The following is a 26,444-nucleotide window of genomic DNA, read 5'->3' as shown; positions in this document are numbered from 1 at the left end:
CATTGAATGTTGTTTGTGTGTGTGTGTGTGTGTGTGTGTGTGTGTGTGTGTGTGTGTGTGTGTGTGAAGTTTGACAACTAGTGTAGATGCTAGGATACTCATTATTTATAACCATTATTATAATTAAAATAGGAACATATATACAAATGTAGTATTTACATTAAAAGGACCGCACTAATCAATCTGACTGGCGAGTGTTGTTTAATAGTTAATAAATACCGTAAGTTTTGATTTACAGGGCTTGAATTTCATGACTCTTGATATACTTTGGTGGTTCATCATTTCTGAAAAAGACAAACAACTGTTACAAAAGCTGAACGAATTATTAACATTTTTACCATAAGGACAGTAGCCAGTCACTTCAGCCAGCATGCTATTTTTTTTAGGTTTCATGTATCTAAAAAGCATAATAATGGATTTTTACATCCACTCATCTAATTTTATTTCATTGTTGTGATCTCGTTCACTCTTTTCCTTTACATTTTACATCTACATCCATACTCCTCAAGCCACCTGCTGGTGTGTGGTGTAGGGTTATTTGGTCGAACAGTGGGCATACTTCAATTGCTGTGCCCTTGTCAATATGTTGTGCTCTCCAGAAGGTAAGTGCGCCTCATTATGGTGAATGGGTGTTTGCATTCAGATGAGCTTTTACAATTCCATAAAATTTGGAACTAATATTCTGGACCAGACACCTTGTCTGGTCAGTGCACTGTCCAGTACGGCTGCTGCAGATGGCCTATGCACAGTTCTTTTCAACATGCTAGGCCTTGCTGAAATCAGCGCACGGATCCTTTACAGAGGGAAGACAGGAAAAGGTTACCTTGTGAATGTTTCTTTCCAGATTAGAATAATATCTCTTCTATTTGAATGTACAATCAGGGAACGGCCCAGTTCAAACATATACTGCCACTACTGAAATATATAAAGTATCGGTGTGAAAGACTTGCCAGATAGGAGAATGCACAAGTCATACAAAACCAAAAATCTGCATTTGCAGTACATGAAATTCATATGGGATCCATATGTGGGACATGTTCAGTATAGATGTGTGAAGTGTTTTGATAAAGATCATGCCTTTGACTGAAAACAATGTTAAAATTAAAGTATAATGTTACTTAAAAACCGTCTTGATTGCAAATATTTTTATTCATATGACCGGTTTCGGTTCATTCAGAACCATCTTCAGATCTGATATTTCAGTTACAGGAGTAACCCGTCCAAATCCAGCAGTTTTCACATGCTACGGGTTACTCCTGTAACTGAAATATCAGATCTGAAGATGGTTCTGAATGAACTGAAACCGGTCATACGAATAAAAATATTTGCAATCAAGACGGTTTTTAAGTAACATTATAATTTCACTGATTGCTGTTGTCCCAAAAGACATTATGTCTGTTTTTGCGAAGTTAAAATTAAAGACTAAGTAGGAACACTTATTTTCTTGTTTTCTCCCAAAAATTTCTGCTCTAAGATACAGCCCTCCAAAGATGACACAGCACATACCAATTTGAAGATGCGAATTTTGGAAAATATTTTAAAATGCTGTATCTCTGGAACAGTTCTAAGTATTTTGCTGGTTTTTTTTTTTTTTTTTATTTGAAAGATAATTGCTTTACGATTACAAAGAAATCCTCCATTTGGATTAACTGTCAAAGTTGTGAACTTACTTAATAATTTATGGATTTTTTTCCAAAAATGCCAATCCATAAAATTTTGATTTCTTTTACTATTGATTAGTACCATATAGTTCTACATTCCCTGAAAAGGAGAGCTTCCAGGCTGACTACATTCCCTGAAAAGGAGAGCTTCCAGGCTGACTACATTCCCTGAAAAGGAGAGCTTCCAGGCTGACTACATTCCCTGAAAAGGAGAGCTTCCAGGCTGAACAGGTTTTATAAACAACAAATTTTTGTCATACGTAAAACCTGTTCTATTGCCACATTATCGCATAACAGGCTCATAAAAATAAAACACCTAGCCTTACTTAACATAATTTTAGTTTTGAAAGGTGAGTAAGAGACTTATTTCAAGCATTTTAAATGGTTACAAAATTTGAGAGGTCCAAAGACTTAAAGGTTTCAATTTATACAGCTTCTGCGCACTCTGTTTTGTACTGAAATTAGCCAGTCGATGAACTAAAAATCTTCCTTTGATGTAGACTTATGCCTTCTTTTTGAACCAATAGGAACTGGAGCACATACAATCTTCAAAACATTGTAATTAGGAAGTGAACACTGATGGTGTTGCTGCTGTCCTTCAGATGAGAACCTATATCCAGCAGCTGATCCATGTGGTAGCATAAAGTTCACCACAATTTCATTTAACTCATATCTGGTGTCTACAATCTCTGCAATCCACTAGTTACAGTCATTCACACATGCCACAAACATCCTTCCTCTCAGGTTGTGAATCTGAATATTATCCTGCTGTTACAGAGGTGTTGGCTGAACGAACGAAATTTCTTCTTTCTTGCTCTTTAAGCAGTTGGCACAAGCGACTTAATTCAAACAGCTGGTAACGATTTTTTAAATGACTAGGAGCACCATCAGCAATAATGATGGTCTTCTCTGCCTCTGTTTGCAGTTAAAGAGTTTTGCACACTGCTAGCAAAGCCATGTGCTGAGTCATGTCCTGTGTCATCACTTGTAACTGCAACACTTGTGGTCTTGTTTTGAAAACATGTCACTCCTGTAAATATTGATATACTTTTACTTCTTGCGGGAGAATTACAGACCAGTTCTCAGCAAAATCACAGTGAAGCACTAAACATTGTTCTTCAGCCTGTACACTCCCTTCACTTCTGCAATGTGTTCCTGTTGCAGTCTCTTCAGATGTTGGTGTGTTACTGCTTTCACTGGCCATTTACCAAGTTCATCAATGAAACTGTCAAAGGCAACAGTTTTCTTAATTAGTTTATTTTCCTCCATGTCACATATGTAATTTCTGCAGAGTTATCTGCTATGTCTTCCAGGCCAAGTGTCTGTGAAGGCAGTCCTCCCTTTCTAGGGCAGTCACCACATTCTTGCAACAAACAAGTCTCTCGCTTTACGTCACAGACTACTAATGACTTCACATGCCCAACCAAAGTGTCATATGTCACGTGTTCAAAGCTACCACACAAAGCTCAAATTCATGCGGTACACGGAACTACCCACTTAGGTCTTAATGCATAAAAGTTGTATCTTTCAGTATGTGAAGTTGTATAGATGCTCTTATAAATTGCAAAAGTTCAAATGGGTCTTAACTTCTGAGGTCATCAGTCCCCTAGACTTAAACCTAACTAACCTAAGGACATCACCCACATCCATGCCCAAGGCAGGATTCGAACCTGCGACCATAGCAGCAGCGCAGTTCCGGACTGAAGCACCTAGAACCATTCAGCCACAGTGGCCAGCTAATTGCAAAAGTTTCTTTAATACTGCGAGTCATGTACCTCTTCACTTTCAATTTTTTGACCTTCAAATGTTACAGTTATAGTGTCTTTTTTGTTGGCACTCTGGCGGGAACAGTCCCATGTATCTTCCACATAAAATGACTGCACTATTTGAACTTTAGCTGCTTCTACAGGATGGCCATAAGACTCCAAAGACTCCTTTTAGAGATCTCATATTTCTTGATTTGTCTACCATGTACTTTGATACTGATGGAATGTGGTTAAAAATTGTTTTCTTTGAAAATGTCTCTGGAATAATAGTTAAAACTTGCACCTTTTCACTGTAGGATGCACAATATTCAATAGTTGAATTGATATTTGTGAAAAATTCCTGGCAAGAGGTGCAAGAGTGCTTTGGTTCATTTTCTTCTGGAGATGGAATTTCTACTTTGAAGAGTGTGGTCAGCTTTGCTTTAGTGTATTCATCCATAGCTGTAGCAATTTCTCTGTGCTTTCTTGATGCATAGAGTTCATGATTTGACTTCACTGACTATGGTTGCTTAACAGGACTAACACCTACCTCTGTAGGTGACTGATTCAGGTTATTTAATTCTTCCTATATTAATGCAAAATCTGCACTATGGGAGGATTCACCTTGGCCAGATACTATCATTGTTGTTATTCTGTCAAAACATTTAGAAAACAAAAAGTCGTCACTGGAAACATCTACACTTTGAAACAGTCTTCAAATGAGAACACTTATTCCCAACCTGAACAAAGTCTTTTTGTACATCACTCTTTTGTAGATATGCACACTTCACTGCACTGCACTCATATGCACACACACCCAGTTAGAAGACATTTCAAACTGCAACTGTGTCAACTGGCAAATTCTTTACGAAAACTTTGAACTCACTGGATGATCTGAGCATTCTTAGAAGCCTCTTCAGTAAAGAAATTAGCACTGAACAAGTAAAATACAGAAACCTGCAATGAATAACGACGACAAAGAAACTGACAAGAAACTACAACAAAGTTTAACAAATATCTGCAACAAAGAAAGTGGATAAGAAATGACTGCAACAAAGACAATAGAGATAAACATTGTAACAAAGAAATTAGTAAGAAAGAACTTCAGTGAAGACTTACCTTACCCTTGAAGGAAAAAAATTTTTTTTAAATAACACCTGCCCAACTTAAAAAGTGGAAGCTATTCTTTGCATAGTCACATGGTACTAATCAACAGGAAAAAATTAACTTTTCTGGATTGGTATTTTTGAAAAAATAAATAAATTCTGTAAACTATAAAAAATTCAAAAGGCGACAGTAAAAGAACTTAGATATGTCCAAACAGAGGATCCATTGTAATCATAAAGCAATTATCTTTCAAATAAAAAACTAACAAAAATCTAGAACTGTTACAGAGATACAGGATTTTAAAAAAATTTCCAAAGTCGCAACTTCAAAATGGTGTTCACAATGTCGTCTTTGGAGGCCCATATCTCAGAACAGGAAATTTTTTTAGAGAAAACAAAAAATGTGTGTTTCTTACTTACTCCTGAATTTTAACAGATGCTAAATTCAATAACATCTGAGACTATGAAGGTAACCTTGCCTGAAGTGATACAGATTATGCCGTTATTTTCTCATAATTACCACAGCAGTTTACGACAATTTTTCTTTGTATTTCCTAATAAATGTATGTTCACAGATTGTTTAGGGCTTTAATGGAGAACCAGTCATAGTGATAAAAATGGCATTTTATGATTGTATGTTTTTTTGGATTTGTAATTTTAGTAACATGGGTTAGTTTTGTTAATACTGTATTTACATTGTATTCTTTACTTTGATTTTTTAGTTAATTATAGTTTCTATAGAAAACTTTAAATATAACACATCCATACGGTGAGAAAAATACTTTAGCAACATTTAAAGACATCACACTGAAGTAAATTAACGTATTACACTACTACACTACACGGGAAAGGGAAGGGGGAGAGGGGAAGGGGGGGGGGGGGGGGGGTAAATGTCATTCCATATAGTTTGTTAATGCTGGTCCTATTAGTGTTAAGCTATGTATGCATCTTATGTAACGGACTGCGTCAACTGTCGAAGGGAGGAAGTTTGTTAATAGTGGAACCTGTGCTATTTCAAGCATCCTACTTTATGTAGATTTAAGATGTATCTATTTTCATGATCCTGGAGGTGGATATCACATATATTAGGATGATATTATGGGTACACTGTGCCTCGCACAACCAGTCAAAGAGATGGAAAATAGACTCTTTTATTTTAGTTGTACAATTATATTTGCTTGAATGACTTACCTGAGGCATCACTGGTTCACAATTAAAAACAATTTGACTGAAAAGTTTAAGTTTTTTTGTAACATAATGAATGTTAAATACAATAGCTGGTTCAAGAGCAGAACTGGAAGATCAGATGCCATTTTATAGTTAGACAGGTAGCAGAAAAGAAATATCATCGCTGCATTTGTAGATATAAAAAATGCTTATCACACCGTTAGTAGGGAAGAATTACGGCTAGTCTGAAAAGACTTGGTATTATCAAAATGGGGGAAAAAGTCTGTTTTGTTTTGTGGTGCAAAACAATTAAGGTCATATGCACCCATGTGCCAAAGAGACAACAGAGGTCCTAAACTGAAGATTACGTGTCCATCATGTTGCTACAACGGATAAAAAGTAAGACGCGTCATTCACTAAAATGGCCGATGACTGACGACAAACATAAATTAGAATGCAAGTGGTTAAAAGAAAGGGGCATTAAGTCAGGAAATGACGAACTGTTGAAGGTTGAGGACAATGAGCACAGAATGGTGGGAGATCACCACTTAAACAGCCACGGCTAAAAATGCAGTCTCCCAATACCCAAACTAGCTAAAACTATCCCCTCAAGGCAAGAGGGCCGAGAGGACGTGAGCCAATATGCTGGGAGACTGGGAGCAGTTTAACTCCCAGGAGCTTGTTCCCATGAAGGGAAGACCAGCGGTGATGCCAAAGTGACACCACCTGCTGATAGATGGCAGCAAAGAGATCATAGGAGGGAATGGAAAACCTAGGGGACCAAGCTACGATGACTGCAGTCTCGGCAGCAGCAACATTAGCGGCCTCATTTCCCAACAGACTGATGTGACCTGGGACCCACATAAACATCACAGTTGCTCCATCAAGAGTGAGCAAGTAAAAGCTTTCTTAGACCCACTGCACTAAGGGATGGACGGTATACAGTACACACAGCCCTGAAGAGTACCGAGACAGCCAGAGCAAATGACAATTGAAAAGCCTCTGTCACCATATGTACCGAGTGGCCCGATACAGGACGAAGAGCTCCGCTGTAAATACTGAACAGTGTTCCAGAAGCCGATAGCGAAAATCATCGGTGCCAATAACGGAGGCACAACCGACACTACAGTCGGTCCAAGAGGCATCGCGAGTTCCACGTGAAGGTCGAGAAACTTACTCCTTAGGAAGTGAGTAAACTCTATGGTGAACACAGGCTGCCGTACAAAGCCAAGGTGGTGAAGGGTACACACCTAACGGGAAAGTAGCAGGCAGCTCGAAGTGAAGCTGCGGGAACAACAACAGAAAGCAAACTCCAGGAGGTAACAGAAGAGGAGTGTGCCCCATACAGGTGGTCAAATGAGTCACTGAAGGTGCAGGCATAGGATAGGCACGGCAGACAAGTGGCAGGCAGATCCCTAAAGGGAACATTACATCAGTACGACAGCAGTAGTTCAACAGCTTCCACATACGGACTCTCAACTGGGCACGTTTAAAAGGCAACAGTGGCCCAACACATGCCACAATGGGGGATTGTATTGAGATGTGGTAAGATGGATGGAAGTTCAGATGCACATATGAAACACCCATAGTCTAGTTTTGAGTGGACAAGAGATTGGTACAAATAGAGGAGAGTGATCTGCTGAGGACATGTAGAACACTGAGGGACCAGGTGCAGTAGGCGGCCAGGTAAGATACGTGGGAGGAACAAGAAAGTTTCCTATCAAGCATGAGCCCCAGGAATTTCATAGTGTCAACAAACTGAAGAGCAACAGGCTCAAGGTATAAAGACAGTGGAAGAAACCAACTATGCCACCAGAAATTCATACAAACAGTTTGTCAATGGAAAAGTGACAGCCACAGTCGACACTCCCCCGAGTAAAGATGATCGACATATCACCGGAGATACTGCTCGAGGAGACGAGTCCGTGGAGGACTGCAATAGATCGCAAAATTATCAGCGAAATGAGAGGCAGAGATGCCTAGCAGGAGACGAGCCGTAGTAGGGTTAGTGGCGATAGCAAAGACGACGACACTTAGGATGGAACCCTGAGACACACTGTTTTCCTGGATAAAGATGTCTGACAAAGCAGAACCCACATGTATCTTGAAAATTCTGTCTTCTAAAAATTCCTGAAGGAAATGCAGCAAGTGGCTTCAGAAGCACCACATGTAGAGAGTACCGAGATACCAGTCCCCCAGCAGGTGTCTTGCGCTTTCTCCAAACCACAAAACGTGGCCACAGTCTGTTAATTCCACAGAAAACCATTCATGAAAGGGGTTGACAAAGTAATGAGATGGTGAGCTGCAGAACAGTGCACCCAAAATCCACATAGTGCAGTGATTAGTAAATTGTGAGACTCTAGCCACTATACCAGCCGCCCACGAACCTTACTTTCCATCACCTTTGCGAACACAGCTGGTGAGAGAAATGGGGCAGTAGCTAGAGGGAACGTGTTTGTCCTTACCGGGCTCAGGTATGGGTACAACAGTGGCTTCATGCGAACATCTCACAAATGTGCCATATGTCCAGATGCGACTGTAAGTATTAAGGAGAAAGTGATTGCCGGCAAGAGAAAGGTGCTGCAACATATGAACCTGAACATTGTCTGGCTCTTGGGCAGAGGATCGGGATGAAGTGAAAGCACAATCTAGCTCCCTCATAGTAAAGGTGACATTGTAGCACTCACAATTCTGAGAAAAGACTGTACTGCCCGAGCCTCCTCTAGTCGTTTCCGATGGAAGAAGGAAGGGTGGAGCTCTATATCTCCGCAAAATAGAGGCCCAAGGTGTTGGACATAGCAATAGGATCCACAATGACACCATCCGCTTCGGTCAGGCCAGAAATTGGGGAACGGATGTTAGTCCTCGAGACCCACTGGAGGTTGGCCCACACGATGGAAAGAGGGAATGGAACTGCTAAAAGAACTAGTAAATGAAATCCAGCTAGCTTTTTTCCTATCCCAAAGAACGCAACAACACAGTGCACATGCAACTGTTTGTAACTAATACAGTTCACCATCATAGCACAATGGTTAAAAATGCTGAGTGTACGTCTTCATGTGTAAATTGTGCTGCAGCATGCCTCAGTCTACCGAGAGACCGGGACATGGTGCAGTAAGGATGAAGCGCGAGAAATGGAACATTCTGCGGTGGTAAGGAAACGTCAGTAAGATATTCTACCTGGACATCACAACTGAAGAAATGTTGTTCGTTGAAGATTGACAGGGAGGTGTAAAGCCTCCTGTTGGCCTTAGATAGCTGCCATTTTGGTGTATACATAGGTGGGATAGGAGTTAGAAAACAGACAGCACACAGGAAATGGTCAGCAGACTACGGGTCAAAGAGAACGGACCACTCGAGACGATGGGCAAGCTGGGAAGTGCAAAAGGAGAGGTCCAAATGGGAATAGGTGTAAATGGAGTCTGAAAGGAATATGGATGTTCCAGTGCTAAGGCAGACGAGGCTGCGCTGATTGCCAAGGTCAGCCAACAGAGCACTTCTCTGACAGTTTCTGGGAGAGCCACAAAGGGGATGATGTGCATTAATGTCACCAAGCAGCAAAAATGGGTGAGAGAGTTGCCCAATAAGCCGGAGGAAATCTACCCTGGCGACACTGAATAACAGAGGGATGTAAATGGTACAAAGGGAAAAGGTTAAGTGAGGAAGGAAAATGTGGTCAGCAACTGCTCGGAGCTGGGTGGTCAAGGAGGTAATTTGACTAGAATCGTCATCCGCAATGTGCAGCACAACTCCCCCACGAGATGGAATGCTGTACTCGGGGAAGTTCAAAGCAGCCTGGAAAGAAATGCGAGATGTCAAGTGGATGCTGCAGTTCCAAGAGCAGCTGTAATTCCTCCTTACTGGATTTAAGACCGCGAACGTTCCTTTGTAGGAAAGGGAAGGGAGGAAAAACTGAAGGGGTGTCAACTCGGTGGCTACCGAGTGCCAGCCTTCGAAGACACAAGGCTACACTGGGCGAGTTTACAACCGAGGGAAGTAGAAAGTCTTTGCTGGAGTATTCCTTCTGTCCATTCTGGACTGCCGTTTGTGTAGCAGGTGATTTTGCTCCACGAGACAAAAATTTTGTGGCTTCTTGCACAGCTGGCGGAGTAGGTGATTAGGATGCTACGACAGCACTGGACAATTTTACAACTGAGGTGCTGCATTTGAGGTCACACGTCTGCATGGCCACGTCCTTTGTGGAGTGAGATGTAGAATTGTACTGTAAGTGCTGGATGGTAAGATGCAGGATTTCTGAATAGCCAAAAACTTGCGAGAGATAGGATAAGGCACTTTTTCCTTCACCCGGATCTCCTGGACTGTGCACTCACCAAGATACACAGAACAATCTCAGGAGGAGGCTGCATGGTTGCCATTGTAACTGATACAGTGGGGAGGAGAAGGCGCATAATTGCCCTCGTGAGCATCCCTACCACAGGTCACACATTTGGACGGGTCAGGACAGAACATTCAAGTTGTAACAATGACACCGGTAGCAGCGCATCGAGTCTGGAATGTACAGTCTGACTGTGATAACTTCATAGCCTGCACTGATCTTTGACGGAAGCACTACTCTATCAAATGTGAGGAAAAGAGTGCGTGTCGGCACTAAGTGTGCATCTACATTTTTTAGCACCCGATGGACTGCAATGATGTCCTGATCAGAGAAGTAAGTTTGGCCTTCCATCTCAGTCAGATGGACTGCAATGATGTCCTGATCAGAGAAGTAAGTTTGGCCTTCCATCTCAGTCAGACCACCGAGCAGGCTAGTGTAAATTATGCCCCACGAATAATTCAGCATTCCGTGGGCCTCAACATAAACAGGATAGCCACGGATGAGCAAAGCTGCATTTGTTGTGCTTGAGAATTAGTTTCCAATAGCGAAGTGCCATTGCGTAAACAACAGCACGATTTCACAGGGCCGGCAACTGCATCAACACTTTTCTGAATAACAAATGGATTTACCGTAGCAAAGGGATGATCATCTTTAGTACGTGAAACCACAAGGAACTGTGGTACAGCTAGGAATGGTCTTTGAATTGTCTAGCCTCATTCCATTTATGTTTAGTGAAGAAGGTGATTGACTCATTGCAAGAAAATCCCCCACGAGTGCCAGCATCTCTGATGCCGTGCTCCTCCCAAATGGGTGCCGCCCCCCCCTCCCCCCTCAGAAGGGGGCTCACCCACCTTAAGTGATTGTTCACACCTCCCGAACTCCCAACACAAGGACCAATTGGCAATTTGGGAAGGTAACAACTCAGGCAATCACCCCTCCCTGGGCCTGGGCTGTACCAGGGAGTACACATGAACACTAACTGTTGACCCGGGCCTGGCAATTACGCATTACCCTGTCACCTGTTACACATCACACATGTGATGCAGTCTTCAGGAGCACACAGGGAGGAAGAAGAAAAAGAGGAACATCAAAAGCGGAAGTGGAGGAAGGATAGGGGAACTAAGAAAGAAAAAGGAATGAAGAGACAGTGGAGGGTCTCGTCTGATGTCAGGATACTGAAAATGCAGAACACATTCCCAAAAACATCACAGACACATTCCCCGAGGGTGGGGAAACAAAGAATAGCAGGAAGATAGACATGCAGTGTGGAAGGGGAAAGATGCTGCAAAGGCTGGGGCCCCACAGTAGCCAATCACGAACTTGCCAAAGAGGAGGGGGAGGAGGGAGGGCGGTTGGAACCGACAGTGAAGTTTGACTAAGAAGTGTCGTCTCACCAGTGTTTCAAAAATAGTCATAGACGACACCATGCAGATATTTCACAGAGGGTCAACAGCAGATTATATTAAAATCATATGTGGACAGAAAGATTTGGGAAGATAATAAGTAGAACTTTGAAGAATAACTAACTACATGTTGGAGATAACTATTGAAGATGCAGGCATGAAAATATGCTTAACAAAAGTGAGGACACAATCAGAAATGGGAAAATACCTGCCAAGGAAAAGATCATGACATACAAGTCATTGTTATTGTTGTTGTTGTTGTTTTTGTTGTTATCTTCAGTCCTGAGACTGGTTTGATGCAGCTCTCTATGCCACTATCCTGTACAAGCTTCTTCATCTCCCAGTAACTACTGCAACCTGCATCCTCCTGAATCTGCTTAGTGTATTCATCTCTTGGTCTCCCTCTACGATTTTTACCCTCCGTGCTGCCCTCCAATACTAAATTGGTGATTCCTTGATGCCTCAGAACAGGTCCTACCAACCGATCCCTTCTTCTAGTGTCAAGTTGTGCCACAAATTTCTCTTCTCCCCAATCATATTCAATACCTCATCATTAGTTATGTGATCTACCCATCTAATCTTCAGCATTCTTCTGTAGCACCACACTTCGAAAGCTTCTATTCTCTTCTTGTCCAAACTATTTATCGTCCATGTTTCACTTCCATACATGGCTACACTCCATACAAATACTTCCAGAACCAACTTCCTGACACTTAAATCTATACTCGATGTTAACAAATTGCTCTTCTTCAGTAACGCTTTCCTTGCCATTGCCAGTCTACATTTTATATCCTCTCTACTTTAACCATCATCACTTATTTTGCTCCACAAACAGCAAAACTCTTACTACTTTAAGTGTCATTTCCTAATCTAATTCCCCTCAGCATCACCCGGTTTAGTTCGACTACATTCCATAATCCTCATTTTGCTTTTGTTGATGGTCATCTTATATCCTCCTTTCAAGACACTATCCATTCCGTTCAACTGCTCTTCCAAGTCCTTTGCTGTCTCTGACAGAATTACGATGTCATCGGCGAACCTCAAAGTTTTTATTTCTTCTCCATGGACTTTAATACCTACTCCGAATTTTTCTTTTGTTTCCTTCACTGCTTGCTCAATACACAGATTGAATAACATCGGGGATAGACTACAACCCTGTCTCACTCACTTCCCAACCACTGCTTCCCTTTCATGCCTCTCGACTCTTATAACTGCCATCTGGTTTCTCTACAAATTGTAAATAGCCTTTCGCTCCCTGTATTTTACCCCTGACACCTTCAGAACTTGAAAGAGAGTATTCCAGACAACATTGCCAATAGCTTTCTCTAAGTCTACAAATGCTAGAAACGTAGGTTTGCCTTTCCTTAATCTAGGTTCTAAGATAAGTCATAGGGTCAGTATTGCCTCACTTGTTCCAATATTTCTACGGAATCCAAACTGATCTTCCCCAAGGTCGGCTTCTACTAGTTTTTCCATTCGTCTGTAAAGAATTCGTGTTAGTATTTTGCAGCTGTGACTTATTGAACTGATAGTTCAGTAATTTTCACATCTGTTAACACCTGCTTTCTTTGGGATTGGAATTATTATATTCTTCTTGAAGTCTGAGGGTATTTCGCCTGTCTCGTGTATCTTGCTCACCAGACGGTAGAGTTTTGTCATGACTGGCTCTTCCAAAGCCGTCAGTAGTTCTAATGGAATGTTGTCTACTCCGGGGGCCTTGTTTCGACTCAGGTCTTTCAGTGCTCAGTCAAACTCTTCAACCAATATCTTATCTCCCATTTCGTCTTCATCTACATCCTCTTCCATTTCCATAATATTGTTCTCAAGTACATCACCCTTGTATATACCCTCTATATACTCCTTCCACCTTTCTGCCTTCCCTTCTTTGCTTAGAACTGGGTTTCCATCTGAGCTCTTGATATTCATGCAAGTGGTTCTCTTTTCTCCGAAGGTCTCTTTAATTTTCGTGTAGGCAGTATCTCTCTTACCCCTAGTGAGATAACCCTCTACATCCTTACATTTATCCTTGAGCCATCCCTGCTTAGCCATTTTGCACTTCCTGTGGATCTCATTGTTGAGACTTTGTATTCCTTTTTGCCTGCTTCATTTACTGCATTTTTATATTTTCTCCTTTCATCAATTAAGTTCAATATTTCTCCTGTTATCCAAGGATTACTACTAGCCCTCGTCTTTTTACCTATTTTGTCCTCTGCTGCCTTCACTACTTCATCCCTCAAAGCTACCCAAACTACTTCTACTGTATTTCTTTCCACCATTCCTGTCAATTGTTCCCTTATGCTCTCTACATCTACATCTACATCCATACTCCGCAAGCCACCTGACGGTGTGTGGCGGAGAGTACCCTGAGTACCTCTATCGGTTCTCCCTTCTATTCCAGTCTCGTATTGTACGTGGAAAGAAGGATTGTCGGTATGCTTCTGTGTGGGCTCTAATTTCTCTGATTTTATCCTCGTGGTCTCTTCGCGAGATATACGTAGGAGGGAGCAATATACTACTTGACTCTTCGGTGAAGGTATGTTCTCGGAGCTTTAACCAAAGCCCGTACCGAGCTACTGAGCGTCTCTCCTGCAGAGTCTTCCACTGGAGTTTATATATCATCTCCGTAACGCTTTCGCTATTACTAAATGATCCTGTAACGAAGCGCGCTGCTGTCCGTTGGATCTTCTCTATCTCTTCTATCAACCCTACCTGGTGCGGATCCCACACTGCTGAGCAGTATTCAAGCATTGGGCGAACAAGCGTACTGTAACCTACTTCCTTTGTTGTTGGATTGCATTTCCTTAGGATTCTTCCAACGAATCTCAGTCTGGCATCTGCTTTACCGACGATCAACTTTATATGATCATTCCATTTTAAATCACTCCTAATGCGTACTCCCAGATAATATATGGAATTAACTGCTTCCAGTTGCTGGCCTGCTATTTTGTAGCTAAATGATAAGCGACCTATCTTTCTATGTATTCGCATCACATTACACTTGTCTACATTGAGATTCAATTGCCATTCCGTGCACCATGCGTCAATTCGCTGCAGATCCTCCTGCATTTCAGTACAATTTTCCACTGTTGCAACCTCTCGATACACCACAGCATCATCTGCAAAAAGCATCAGTGAACTTCCGATGTCATCCACCAGGTCATTTATGTATATTGTGAATAGCAACGGTCCTATGACACTACCCTGCGGCACACCTGAAATCACTCTTACTTCGGAAGACTTCTCTCCATTGAGAATGACATGCTGCGTTCTGTTATCTAGGAACTCCTCAATCCAATCACACAATTGATCTGATAGTCCGTATGCTCTTACTTTGTTCATTAAACGACTGTGGGGAACTGTGTCAAACGCCTTGCGGAAGTCAAGAAACACGGCATCTACCTGTGAACCCGTGTCTAAGGCCCTCCGAGTCTCGTGGACGAATAGCGCGAGCTGGGTTTCACACGACCGTCTTTTTCGAAACCCATGCCGATTCCTACAGAGTAGATTTCTAGTCTCCAGAAAAGACATTATACTCGAACATAATACGTGTTCCAAAATTCTACAACTGATCGACGTTAGAGATATAGGTCTATAGTTCTGCACATCTGTTCGACGTCCCTTCTTGAAAATGGGGATGACCTGTGCCCTTTCCCAATCCTTTGGAACGCTTCGCTCTTCTAGAGACCTACGGTACACCGCTGCAAGAAGGGGGGCAAGTTCCTTCGCGTACTCTGTGTAAAATCGAACTGGTATCCCATCAGGACCAGCGGCCTTTCCTCTTTTGAGCGATTTTAATTGTTTCTCTATCCCTCTGTCGTCTATTTCGATATCTACCATTATGTCAACTGTGCGACAATCTAGAGAAGGAAGCACAGTGCAGTCTTCCTCTGTGAAACAGCTTTGGAAGAAGACATTTAGTATTTCGGCCTTTAGTCCGTCATCCTCTGTTTCAGTACCATTTTGGTCACAGAGTGTCCGGACATTTTGTTTTGATCCACCTACCGCTTTGACATAGGACCAAAATTTCTTAGGATTTTCTGCCAAGTCAGTACATAGAACTTTACTTTCAAATTCATTGAACGCTTCTTGCATAGCCCTCCTCACACTACATTTCGCTTCACGTAATTTTTGTTTGTCTGCAAGGCTTTGGCTATGTTTATGTTTGCTGTGAAGTTCCCTTTGCTTCCGCAGCAGTTTCCTAACTCTGTTGTTGTACCACGGTGGCTCTTTCCCATCTCTTACGATCTTGCTTGGCACATACTCATCTAACGCATATTGTACCATGGTTTTGAACTTTGTCCACTGATCCTCAACACTATCTGCACTTGAGACAAAACTTTTGTGTTGAGCCGTCAGGTACTCTGTAATCTGCTTTTTGTCACTTTTGCTAAACAGAGAAATCTTCCTCCTTTTTTTAATATTTCTATTTACGGCTGAAATCATCGATGCAGTAACCGCTTTATGATCGCTGATTCCCTGTTCTGCATTAACTGATTCAAATAGTTCGGGTCTGTTTGTCACCAGAAGGTCTAATATGTTATCGCCACGAGTCGGTTTTCTGTTTAACTGCTCAAGGTAGTTTTCAGATAAAGCACTTAAAAATATTTCACTGGATTCTTTGTCCCTGCCACCCGTTATGAATGTTTGAGTCTCCCAGTCTATATCCGGTAAATTAAAATCTCCACCCAGAACTATAACATGGCGGGGAAATCTACTCTAAATATTTTCCAAATTATCCTTCAGGTGCTGAGCCACAACAGCTGCTGAGCCCGGGGGCCTATAGAGACATCCAATTACCATGTCTGAGCCTGCTTTAACCGTGACCTTCACCCAAATCATTTCACAATTCGAATCTCCGTCAATTTCCTTCGATACTATTGCACTTCTTATCGCTATAAACACGCCTCCCCCTTCACTGTCCAGCCTATCTCTGAGGTATACATTCCAATCCGAGTTTAGGATTTCATTCTCCTTGAAACTCAGTACAACCTCTGGTTCTTTCAGTTTACCCAGGTCCCATCTCCTTAAATTCCCACCTTTTTGCAGTTTCTTCAGTTTTAGTCTACAGTTCATAACCAATAGATTGTGGTCAGAGTCCACATCTGCCCCTGGAAATGTCTTCCAATTTAAAACCTGGTTTGTAAATCTCTGTCTTACCATTATATAATCTATCTGATACCTTTTAGTATCTCCAGGATTCTTCCACGTATACAACCTTCTTTTATGATTCTTGAACAAAGTGTTAGCTATGATTAAGTTGTGCTCTGTGCAAAATACTACCAGGTGGCTTCCTCTTTCATTTCTTCCCCCCAATCCATATGCACCTACTACGTTTCCTTCGCTCCCTTTTCCTACTACCGAATTCCAGTCACCCATGACTATTAAATTTTTGTCTCCCTTCACTATCTGAATAATTTCTTTTATTTTATCATACATTTCTTCAATTTCTTCGTCATCTGCAGAGCTAGTGGGCATATGAACTTACTACTGTGGTAGGCGTAGGCTTTGTGTCTATCTTGGCCACAATAATGCTTTCACTATGCTGTTTGTAGTAGCTTACCCACTCTCCTTGTTTTTTTTATTATTCATTATTAAACCTACTCCTGCATTACCCCTATTTCATTTTGTATTTATAACCAGGTATTCACCTGACCAAAAGTCTTGTTCCTCCTGCCATCGAACTTCACTAATTCCCACTATATCTAACTTTAACCTATCCATTTCCCTTTTTAAATTTTCTAACCTACCTGCCCAATTAAGGTATCTGACATTCCACGCTCCGATCCGAAGAACGCCAGTTTTATTTCTCCTGATAACGACGTCCTCCTGAGTAGTTCCTGCCTGGAGATCCGAATGGGGGACTATTTTACCTCCGGAATATTTTACCCAAGAGGACGCCATCATCATTTAACCATACAGTAAAGCTGCATGCCCTCGGGAAAAGTCATTATCTGTTAATTTTGACATCTGGATCAGACTGTTGGACATGGACAAAGAAAGATTTAAGCAGAATACAAGTGACAGAGGTGTCACTTCTATGAGGGATCCTGGGTATGGCTAGAAAGGACAAGATAAGGGAAACATGTTTAAAAATCAGACCCCCTAAAATAAACTGTAGGGAGAAATAGGCCGAAATGGTTTGCCCACATTAAAAAAAGGGAAAATAAAGCCTACCAAGAAGAGCTCCAGAATGGACCAGAATCTGGCCTGGAAGAATTCCAATTGGAAGATCACAACCAAGATGGAGACCAGGTAAAGGATGATTTGAACCTAGGATGCCTGTAATGGGAGGCAATGCTGTGAGATAGACTTTGGGAGGAGAGAGAAAGCTGAAACACTTCCGGATGATGATTTTTCCATAATCACTTAAGGTGAATGCTGGGATCAGAATGAGAATGCTGGGATGGTTTCTTCGAAGGGGTAAGACCTATTTCCTTCCCCAGTCAGAGCTCCTACCCTGTCTAATGACCTCGCTGTCGATAGGAGACCCTTTCCTAGCTCATACATTGCTTCAGAGCTGATTATTACTTCTCACTATATATAAATTATTCAGCGGTGTTCACGTATTGATGTAAATATTAAAAAACAGAAAATTAACTCTGATTTCTTTTTAGCATGATATGCATTTCTTTGAAAGCAGTCAACAGAGCTATATAAAACGCAGGTTTTTCCACGTCACATCAACCCAAAGAACATTCGCCACAGCGAAATCCAGTCGACATCACAAGTATGGTGTAAGGTATACTGTATTTCATTTCAGTGTGAATTTGTGTCCGATAATGAACCTTTATGTTCAAAACTGGCAATGCCACCACTATTTGTTCTTAATAGCATTATTGGCAGTAGCTGGTAGCTATATTTACTTTATTGTAAGATTTAACTTTTATTCTCACACTGGTCTTACCAAATCCATTTTTGACAAAATAGCAGAGAATAATTCTGATTAATACCAGGTTAGAATCTAGATACAAAAAATACTTTTATACCCCACATATTATGTATTAACATTTGGCAATTTCAGATGCACTTGACAATGGCCTAACATAAGGGCCAAGGATGCAAATGTGTGTGCATTTTTGATAATTTTTGGAATCCACTATTCTCATTTGCATAATCTATGAGGAATTTGTAGCAAATCAGCGATTGTGATTTAGTTACTGTAGCAGATTTTCTAACTAACAGATTGTATTACATCTAGTTTTCCCTTAAAGTGGAGTATCCCTATACGTATATCTGCATTTATCATATATTAACTCTGTTTTCAAGTTCACTCACAACTATATTTACCATCAAAATATTTTAGTAAACTAGTAATTTTTACCACAGGTTTTTCTGTTGGTTAATAAAAATCTCATTTTTGTGTATCTGCTTCAGTTCTTATAGGGGAATAGAAACAGATTAAAAGATAACCAACAGGCTTAATTTAGAGTTATTTATTCACTGCCTTGCAATACATTGCACCAGCCAAAATGCAGTCCCACTGTGAATGCTGTTCTCAAACATGTGACGAGTTGGCTGACATTCGTAAGCAGCTGAAAATTGCCCTGACTACTATTAAACCATTGGCACCTGTGTGCTGAAGAGCTCCCAAGAGTCTTATACCTGTGATACCTATACCAGAGGTACTACAAGTACTGTGCCCTCTTATGGATCCTGCCTCCTCTGCATGAAAGAACTAAATCTGTCCTTATCCATCCACTTGACTGTGAACGGCGTGTCAATTGTAGATCTAGGAGACCTTTACAGGGCGGACAGAGACCAGTAAGAACTTGGGGTATTATACCAATTCCTTAGTCAAAAAGTTTGAGATGCTGTCTTTCGCAAACTCATGCTGAGCCAGTGGGACTCAAGTCAGGAGCAGGCAAACACAAAACCAACTGCAGATTATGGCACATGTTGGGACAAATGATACCTGCCGTCTAGGCTCAGAGGTCAGCCTTGAGTCATTCCAGCAACTGGCAGAGAAGGCTGAGAAGATCAGCCTTGTGTGTGGAGTATCAACGAAACTCACAATTTACATCATTGTCCCCAGAACTGACTGTGGCCCTTTCGTTCTGAGTTGAGGGGAAGGACTTACCCAAAGACTTCAGAGGTTGTGTGTCGAGCTAGGCTGTGACTTCCTGACTTGCGACAAAGGGTTGAGAACTGTATGCTGCTACTCAGGTAGCTGGCTGTATGTGGGATGCATACAAATGGTTTTTTTTTATTTAGATTAGGCAACTCTCCATCCAGTCCAGATAACAATAGCTGTAGGATACCCAGGATTATCAGTGTAAGATCAAAAGAAAAACCTTCCACAAATGATAATATTAAAATTATTATGCTAAACTGTTGAAGCTTTTGCAACAAAGTGCCAGAGTTTGATGCACTATGAAAAGCAGTGAAGCTCACGTAATATTAGGTGCAGAAATCTGGTTGAAACCTGAAACTAACACCAGTACGATTTTTGGGGAAAATTTAACTGTATAGTGAAAGGATTGACAAATGGGGAATGGAGGTGGTGTATTTGTTGCAATATGCAAGAAACTCAAATCCACCGAAGTAGAAATTGAAGCTGCATGTGAGATTGTTTGCGCAAGACTCAGTACCAGGAGTGGGCATAAAATGATTACTGGATCCTTTATTGTCCACCCAACTCATCTTCTGATGTAACCAAATATCTCATTTCACTTGTACATAAGTTCCCAATCATGATCCAACAATTAATTGAGAAAAATCACAGTTTTGTTAGTGGGAGGGCATGATAAGACATCCTGTGAAACTTTACTACATTTCTTCTCTGAAAACTACTACGAACCCCACTCATGATGGAAATATATTGGATCCAATGGCAACAAACAGACCTGACCTCTTTGAGGATGCCTACACTGAAACTGGTACTAGTGACCATGACACAGCTGTGGCAACAATGATTACCAAAGTACAAAGGATAACTAAAACAGAACAAAATCTTCTCGGTTTTCAAGCACCGTCAACTCAAATAAAATTCTAGAGCTTTCAATGGGAAGCTCTGTGATCATCGCCAGAAGTAAAACTACTGGCTGCCAGAGCCGGCATTATTTCTCACTTATATACCTACGTTGATCGCTGATGGCACCAATCGGAGAGGCCCAAAACAATGTTTGCTCAGAAGGCGAGTTGGGCAGCTCGTAGTAGCTGCTTCAAACCGCCGAGGGACCAAGTGATGTTAGGTGGCGCGAAGGGCCAGCACTCCATTTGCAACTGCCGCTCCCGCCTACCTACAAGTGTTCAGGATACAGAGTACTTTTTCTGGCTCAATATTACGTAAAAATCAACACCTATTTCTTTCAGGCACTGGATTTTTTTTGTTGATATCAGGTAATGTAGCACACTTTCTAAGCAAATTAGAAGAATTTTGAATATTTTTGAACTTACTTACAGTTATTAAAAAAATTACAAAGAAATTGATGCAATTTTTTTGTCCAAAATGCTTCCTCAAATTGAGGTACCATTTAATCCAATGTTATGCATTTGAAGGAGACCAAATTTTTACCAGATATGCATGACATGATGGCTGAGGTACTAGACCTATTTAATTCTTCCTATTATGTATATTACAAGGATAAAAAGTATCATCTTACATTTTAATTTTTATAATTTTTTCCCTAATAAAAATGTTATTTTTTCTATAATCTAGTTGATTCTGCAATAAATATGGACTATTGAAAGCCACAGAAAAAAATTAGAGCAATGCTTTATAAACTTTAGGAAATATTTGTACCTAAATTCTGAAAAATACAGCTTGTGGGAAATTGCAAGTGAAGATATGAGACCAATTAAACTGACTCAGAACATTCTTGAAGCATAGTCTTCATCCTGCAGCATTTCTTCCTCTTTAAGCTTCCTCTTGGCATTCCTTTTAGCACTTCTTGCTTCTCTGGTAACTTGAAGAGCGAATCTTTCAGCTTCGTGCACCTGTTGTCTGTCACATGCAAGCAATTGCTGCTCCACATTAGAGCCACATTTTATGCCCAGATTCTCAGGACTTCCAACCTTCCTATCACTATTATTGAAACATATCCCTTCATCTAGTACAACTACTTTTAATGTATTTAGTCCTACAAAAACATGCTTGGGCAACCTTTCCCATATGCGATGGTTGAAACTTTCATTTGTATTCTGAGTGCCCCACATGAAGACATTTACTATGCAAAACAGGGTCACTCAGGTCTCTAAAAACTGTTTTTATTTCATTCGCAACAGGCTCAGGAAGACAATGCTTATTATGGTATGGTATATTTGACCACTTTCTTTTGCTTTTGGTAACCACACCAAGAATCTGCTCCTTTAGGGCGAAGTCCATGAACAGGGTGGTCATCTGTGGACAAGTTACAGAAGTAGGTGGCCCATACAGCTTCTCTCTTTGCTGTAACATCATTCTGAGGTAAAGTTCGTCTAATGATCAGTCCAAAATAACTCTAAAGAAGGTCTACTTCAGTTTCTGTCAATCTGCCTCGGCCAGACAGAGATTTTCCATCAGACAGCAACTTCCCTTTCATTTCTCTTCATAGCCTCCTCAATCTAGCACCCACCCTCTTTTGCACATGCTCACAACACTCCAGTTTTGTTACCATGGTATCACCATAAATATTGAACTCATTAATTTTATTGAAAGCTTTAGAGCTCCCATCACCTAGGTACTTTATATATCTTACATTATAAATGGGCCTCTGAAATATTTTTAGAGCTCCATCACACTCCATACCTCCATTGTAACCATCTTAAGTCTTAGAACACTGATGTTCAATATGTTCTTCAGTGTTACCATGGAAGGTGTGGCGGTACTTATATAAACACTCAACATCAACAACTTTTCCATTCTCCAGAGAAGTAGTACTTACAACACCATTCAAGGAACGATGTCCTTGACGTTGCCATGTCCCATCAAGTGCAACAGCAATGTCCCTGGTTCTACTAATATTTACAGTTTCTGCTATTGAACATTTCATAGATGATTTAGACACAACAGTCAAGGCAACTAAAAGTATTTTTACGTACTTGCTGAACCTAATGGGAGGAGGAGGAGGAGGATCCATCAAACCACAAAATGTTTGAGCAGCCTTTTATCCTTTTCCTATTGCATCACACTGTTTACATTTTGCCACTTCCTGTATCAAAGAAGATAAGATGCCTACATCAGCAACAACAAATCCACTACAAAAAATTTGAAGCACCAGGAGGCATGCCATGTGGGACTTTCTTTCCTGAAGAACTAATACATGGGTTACTTTCAACAATGTGGCTAGCTTTGTTTGTTAACTAGTTACCATGGAATTTCCTTTTATTGAATTTCTTGATGCGTGGCATAGTTTGTATTTATTGCACTTCAAAAGATATGTACTTCCACAAATATATGTAGCACTTGGGCAAGAAACATTCAATGACACGTGAACAAACTGCTTCAGTGAAACAAAAGTAAATACTGGCAAAGATAATCATTTACAGGCACTAGAAACATGCACTGTTACCAACATATACAATGTATCTTAAGTATAATCACTGGAAACAGAAAGTTCACAGTTGTTTTCAAAATAATACTGGTTTTTGTAACAGAAATAAGGAGGGCGTGGCAGCATACATAACTAACTTTAAAATTTGGTATATATAGGTCATTTTTCATTTGAAACCTTGTAACGTATATATCAATGTAGTCAGGAAAGACTACAGAATTTAGTCAAGTCACTAAAAAAATTTTTGGTTTTTCCACCATTTACAAGTACCCTGTATCCTTAATCATCCATCACTGCTTCCTTTCAACATCCAAAGCCATACTCAGCGTGTAGCCCTGGTCTCTGATAAAATTGTTGCTGTTCATTCTAATCTCAGTCGCCTCTTTTATAATGTTGATACATGAGCCAAGACTCTTATGCTCTCAAGCCGTATTTTGTGTCCATTTTCATTTTCAAGGCAATGCTCAGACTTGGCCGACTTGTCAAGCCCCCTTCGCTTGATCTTTCTCTTGTGCTCAGTACACTGCTCTGCAACTGTGTTAATTGTCTGGTCTATACAGATGCTGCCGCACTTGCAAGGGACACCATACACGCTGGGCACACTAAGAGCTATGTCATGTTTAGTAAGGTACAACATAGCTCGTATCTTGGAGGTGGGCCAGAACAGTGGTCTCAATCCACATCTCTGCAGTACACATCCTAACTTCTTGTTTGTTGCCCCACAGTATGGCCAGGAAAGCGGCCGGCTAGGCTTCTGCCAATTCACAAGGCATCCTTCGGTGACACCCGAAAGTATTTGCAATGTCTCTTCAGCTGTAACCATTCTCCCTGAACACGTGTCTCAAATGCTGCAATTAAGACTGTAGGTGACCGTCATCAGAAATAACTTTGGCTTTGTGTGTTAACATGTTCAGAACCGCCTTCTTGTGTACAGGAAGGTGAAAACCGCCGGTATTCAAATATTGACCAGTGTGCGTTGGTCTCCTGTACACTGAAAGATCAAGCTGGCCTCCTGCCTTCCGCTCAAGTAAAACATCTAAGAACAGTAGCTTGCCATCCTCCTCCTCCTCCTCCTCCACGAAGGTTGGGATGGTCACCATTCAGGTGGTCCACAAACTGCTGCAGTGTATTTTCATTGCGAGGCCATATCAGGAAGGTGTCATCAATGTACCTAAGGAAGCAAGATGGACGCAACATCAAAGTTTAGAGCCGTCTCCTCAAAGTGCTACAGGTTACTGTGGTGAGCCCATTGCTGTGCCAACCATCATTTCATAATTTTGCTCACAGTGCAAGAAGTTCGTTGTTGTTAGAACATGAGGGAACAACTTGACAATTCCAGGCGGAAACATTTGACACAAAAGATCCAGCGTGTCTTTTACTGGCACCTTCGTAAAAAGAGACTCCACATCCAGACTAACCATTACGTCGTTTCCACCTATTTATTATTTTCTTGAGCATTTCAACAAATATTACAACATGTTTTGGTGCTAATAATCCTGCAAGATGTTTTGCCAGTCTGTAGATGGGCAAGCTGTTTACACTAACTTTATGGACTTCAGCAGTCCATAAAGCCTGGGAGGTCTGGCAGTAAGATGCATTAATTTCTTCATCAGTTCATCTGGTAAACCAGATACCTTTAATAACTTCCCTGTCTTCCTGACTAAGGCCTGTGTCGGATCACGACAGCTTCCAGTGTGCGTCGTCATAACAAATGCAGTCTTCAGTGCTCAGAACCAGGTGGCATTTCCTTTGTGGGCTGGCATGACAACCAAGTCATCATTCTCACGCAATATGCGCAAACCACGTCATTCCTCCTGGATAATGTTTGATTTTGGTGGCTTAGCTTTCGACAATATATTGCTGGCAGTTAGTCTGACATCCTCAGGTGTGTGGTGTGATAGATGCTGAATGCACTGCTCTATTCACTAATAATCTCTAAAATTGGCAGATGTGACGGGACTGGTGAAAAATTAAGGCCCTTATTCAGCGCTACCACAGAGCCGTCCTTCAATTCTTGTTTGGTGAGATTAACAACCGTTCTGTGGATCTTATCATTCCCATGTCAGTTGTTCTGTGAGTTAGGCAATCAAACTTTTAACATTGCTCACACATTGTCTTCCACAAACTAGCATGCTGTTGTGCTGCAGTGGCTTCATCTACCCACCCCCAATCGAATGGCAACAAAGTTGATAACAATCAAACAGGTTTCTGGCATTATGATCAAGCTCATATCTTGTCCGTTGTATCTGCTGTCTCACTATGGCGTGACTTGTCCTCTTGAAAATTCTGCCCACTGCAGCAGTTGGGATATGGTGCTTAACAAGAGCAAAAGTGAGGAAATACCTCTTGTTGCAAAAATGCTAAAGAACTCTGCAGATGTGATTTTTTCCGCACCTTTCCCAGCAGTCTCACACTGAGCATAACGTCCTCAATTTAGAGTAAAGATACGTGTCCTCCGAGTCTTTCACGGTGGCATGACGGACCAAAATTTATTTATTTCATTTACACGATAAGTTCCTTAGGACCAAATTGAGGATCAAATCTCCAAGGTCATGGTACGTGTCAGTACGTGAATTACAATATAAAAGTAATAACAGATAAAAATAAAATGTTTATGAACACAAAAAAGTCAAGCCATAAGTTTAAGTAAACACAATCAACAATACAACAAGAATCAGCATAATTTTTCAAGGAACTACTCGACAGAATAGGAGTGACACATGAGGAAACTCTTCAGTTTTGATTGGAAAGCATGTGGATTACTGCTAAGATTTTTGAAGTCTAGTGGTAGCTTACTGAAAATGGATGCAGCAGTATACTGCACACCTTCCTGCACAAGACTTAAGGTTGATTTCTGCCGGGTATTAAATGAGTGAAAGCTGCTTATTCTTGGGAATAAGCTAATATTGTTAACAAGAAATGACAGTAAGGAATACCTCTATATTGAGAGGCCAATGTCAAAATACCCAAACTCATGAACATGGGTCGACAAGAGACTCGTGAACTTACACCAGTTATTGCTTGAAAAGTCTGTTTCTGAGCAAAAACAAAAAAAAATATAAATAAAACAAACAAAAAAAATATAAATAAAACAAACAAAAAAAATATAAATAAAACAAACGAAAAAAATATAAATAAAACAAACGAAAAAAATATAAATAAAACAAACGAAAAAAATATAAATAAAACAAAAAATAAATAAAACAAAAAAAAAATAAAACAAAAGATAAAAAAATCCTTTCAAAATAGGAAGAGTTTAACCAAAATATGATACCGTATGACATAAGCGAATGAAAATAAACGAAGTAGACTAATTTTCGTGTCGAATGATCGCTCATTCCAGGTACCGTACGAATAGTAAAAATGGCAGCATTAAGTTTTGAACGAGATCCTGAATGTGGGCTTTCCACAACTTACTATCTATCTGAACACTCAGAAATTTGAACTGTTCAGTTTCACTAATCATATGCCCATTCTCCCCTCGATGAACCAGGGACCATGTCATTGGTGGGGAGGCTTGCGTGCCTCAATTATACAGATAGCCATACCGTAGGT

At 40.8% G+C, this 26,444-nt stretch overlaps 1 protein-coding gene across 3 annotated transcripts in view; it reads right to left on the bottom strand.

Annotated features, from left to right (window-relative positions):
* The window catches only part of LOC126292187 (protein lin-52 homolog), a 66,347-nt gene that overhangs the window by 17,001 nt on the left and 22,902 nt on the right, over positions 1-26,444 (bottom strand). Inside the window, exon 4 of one of the 3 annotated variants that reach the window (XM_049986029.1) lies at positions 20,503-20,657. The exons of the other annotated variants lie outside the window; for them this stretch is intronic. Coding sequence (XP_049841986.1) covers positions 20,545-20,657 — 113 coding nt within the window. The 3' untranslated portion in view covers positions 20,503-20,544. Of the gene's footprint in view, positions 1-20,502; positions 20,658-26,444 lie in introns of those variants that run through there. 3 annotated transcript variants of the gene reach the window in all.

The sequence above is a fragment of the Schistocerca gregaria genome, chromosome 9 (genome assembly GCF_023897955.1).
Source record: "Schistocerca gregaria isolate iqSchGreg1 chromosome 9, iqSchGreg1.2, whole genome shotgun sequence".
In the NCBI taxonomy this organism is placed as follows: domain Eukaryota; kingdom Metazoa; phylum Arthropoda; class Insecta; order Orthoptera; family Acrididae; genus Schistocerca; species Schistocerca gregaria.
Note: the sequence above shows the minus strand (reverse complement) of the source record. Positions and strands in the feature narration are given on the sequence as shown.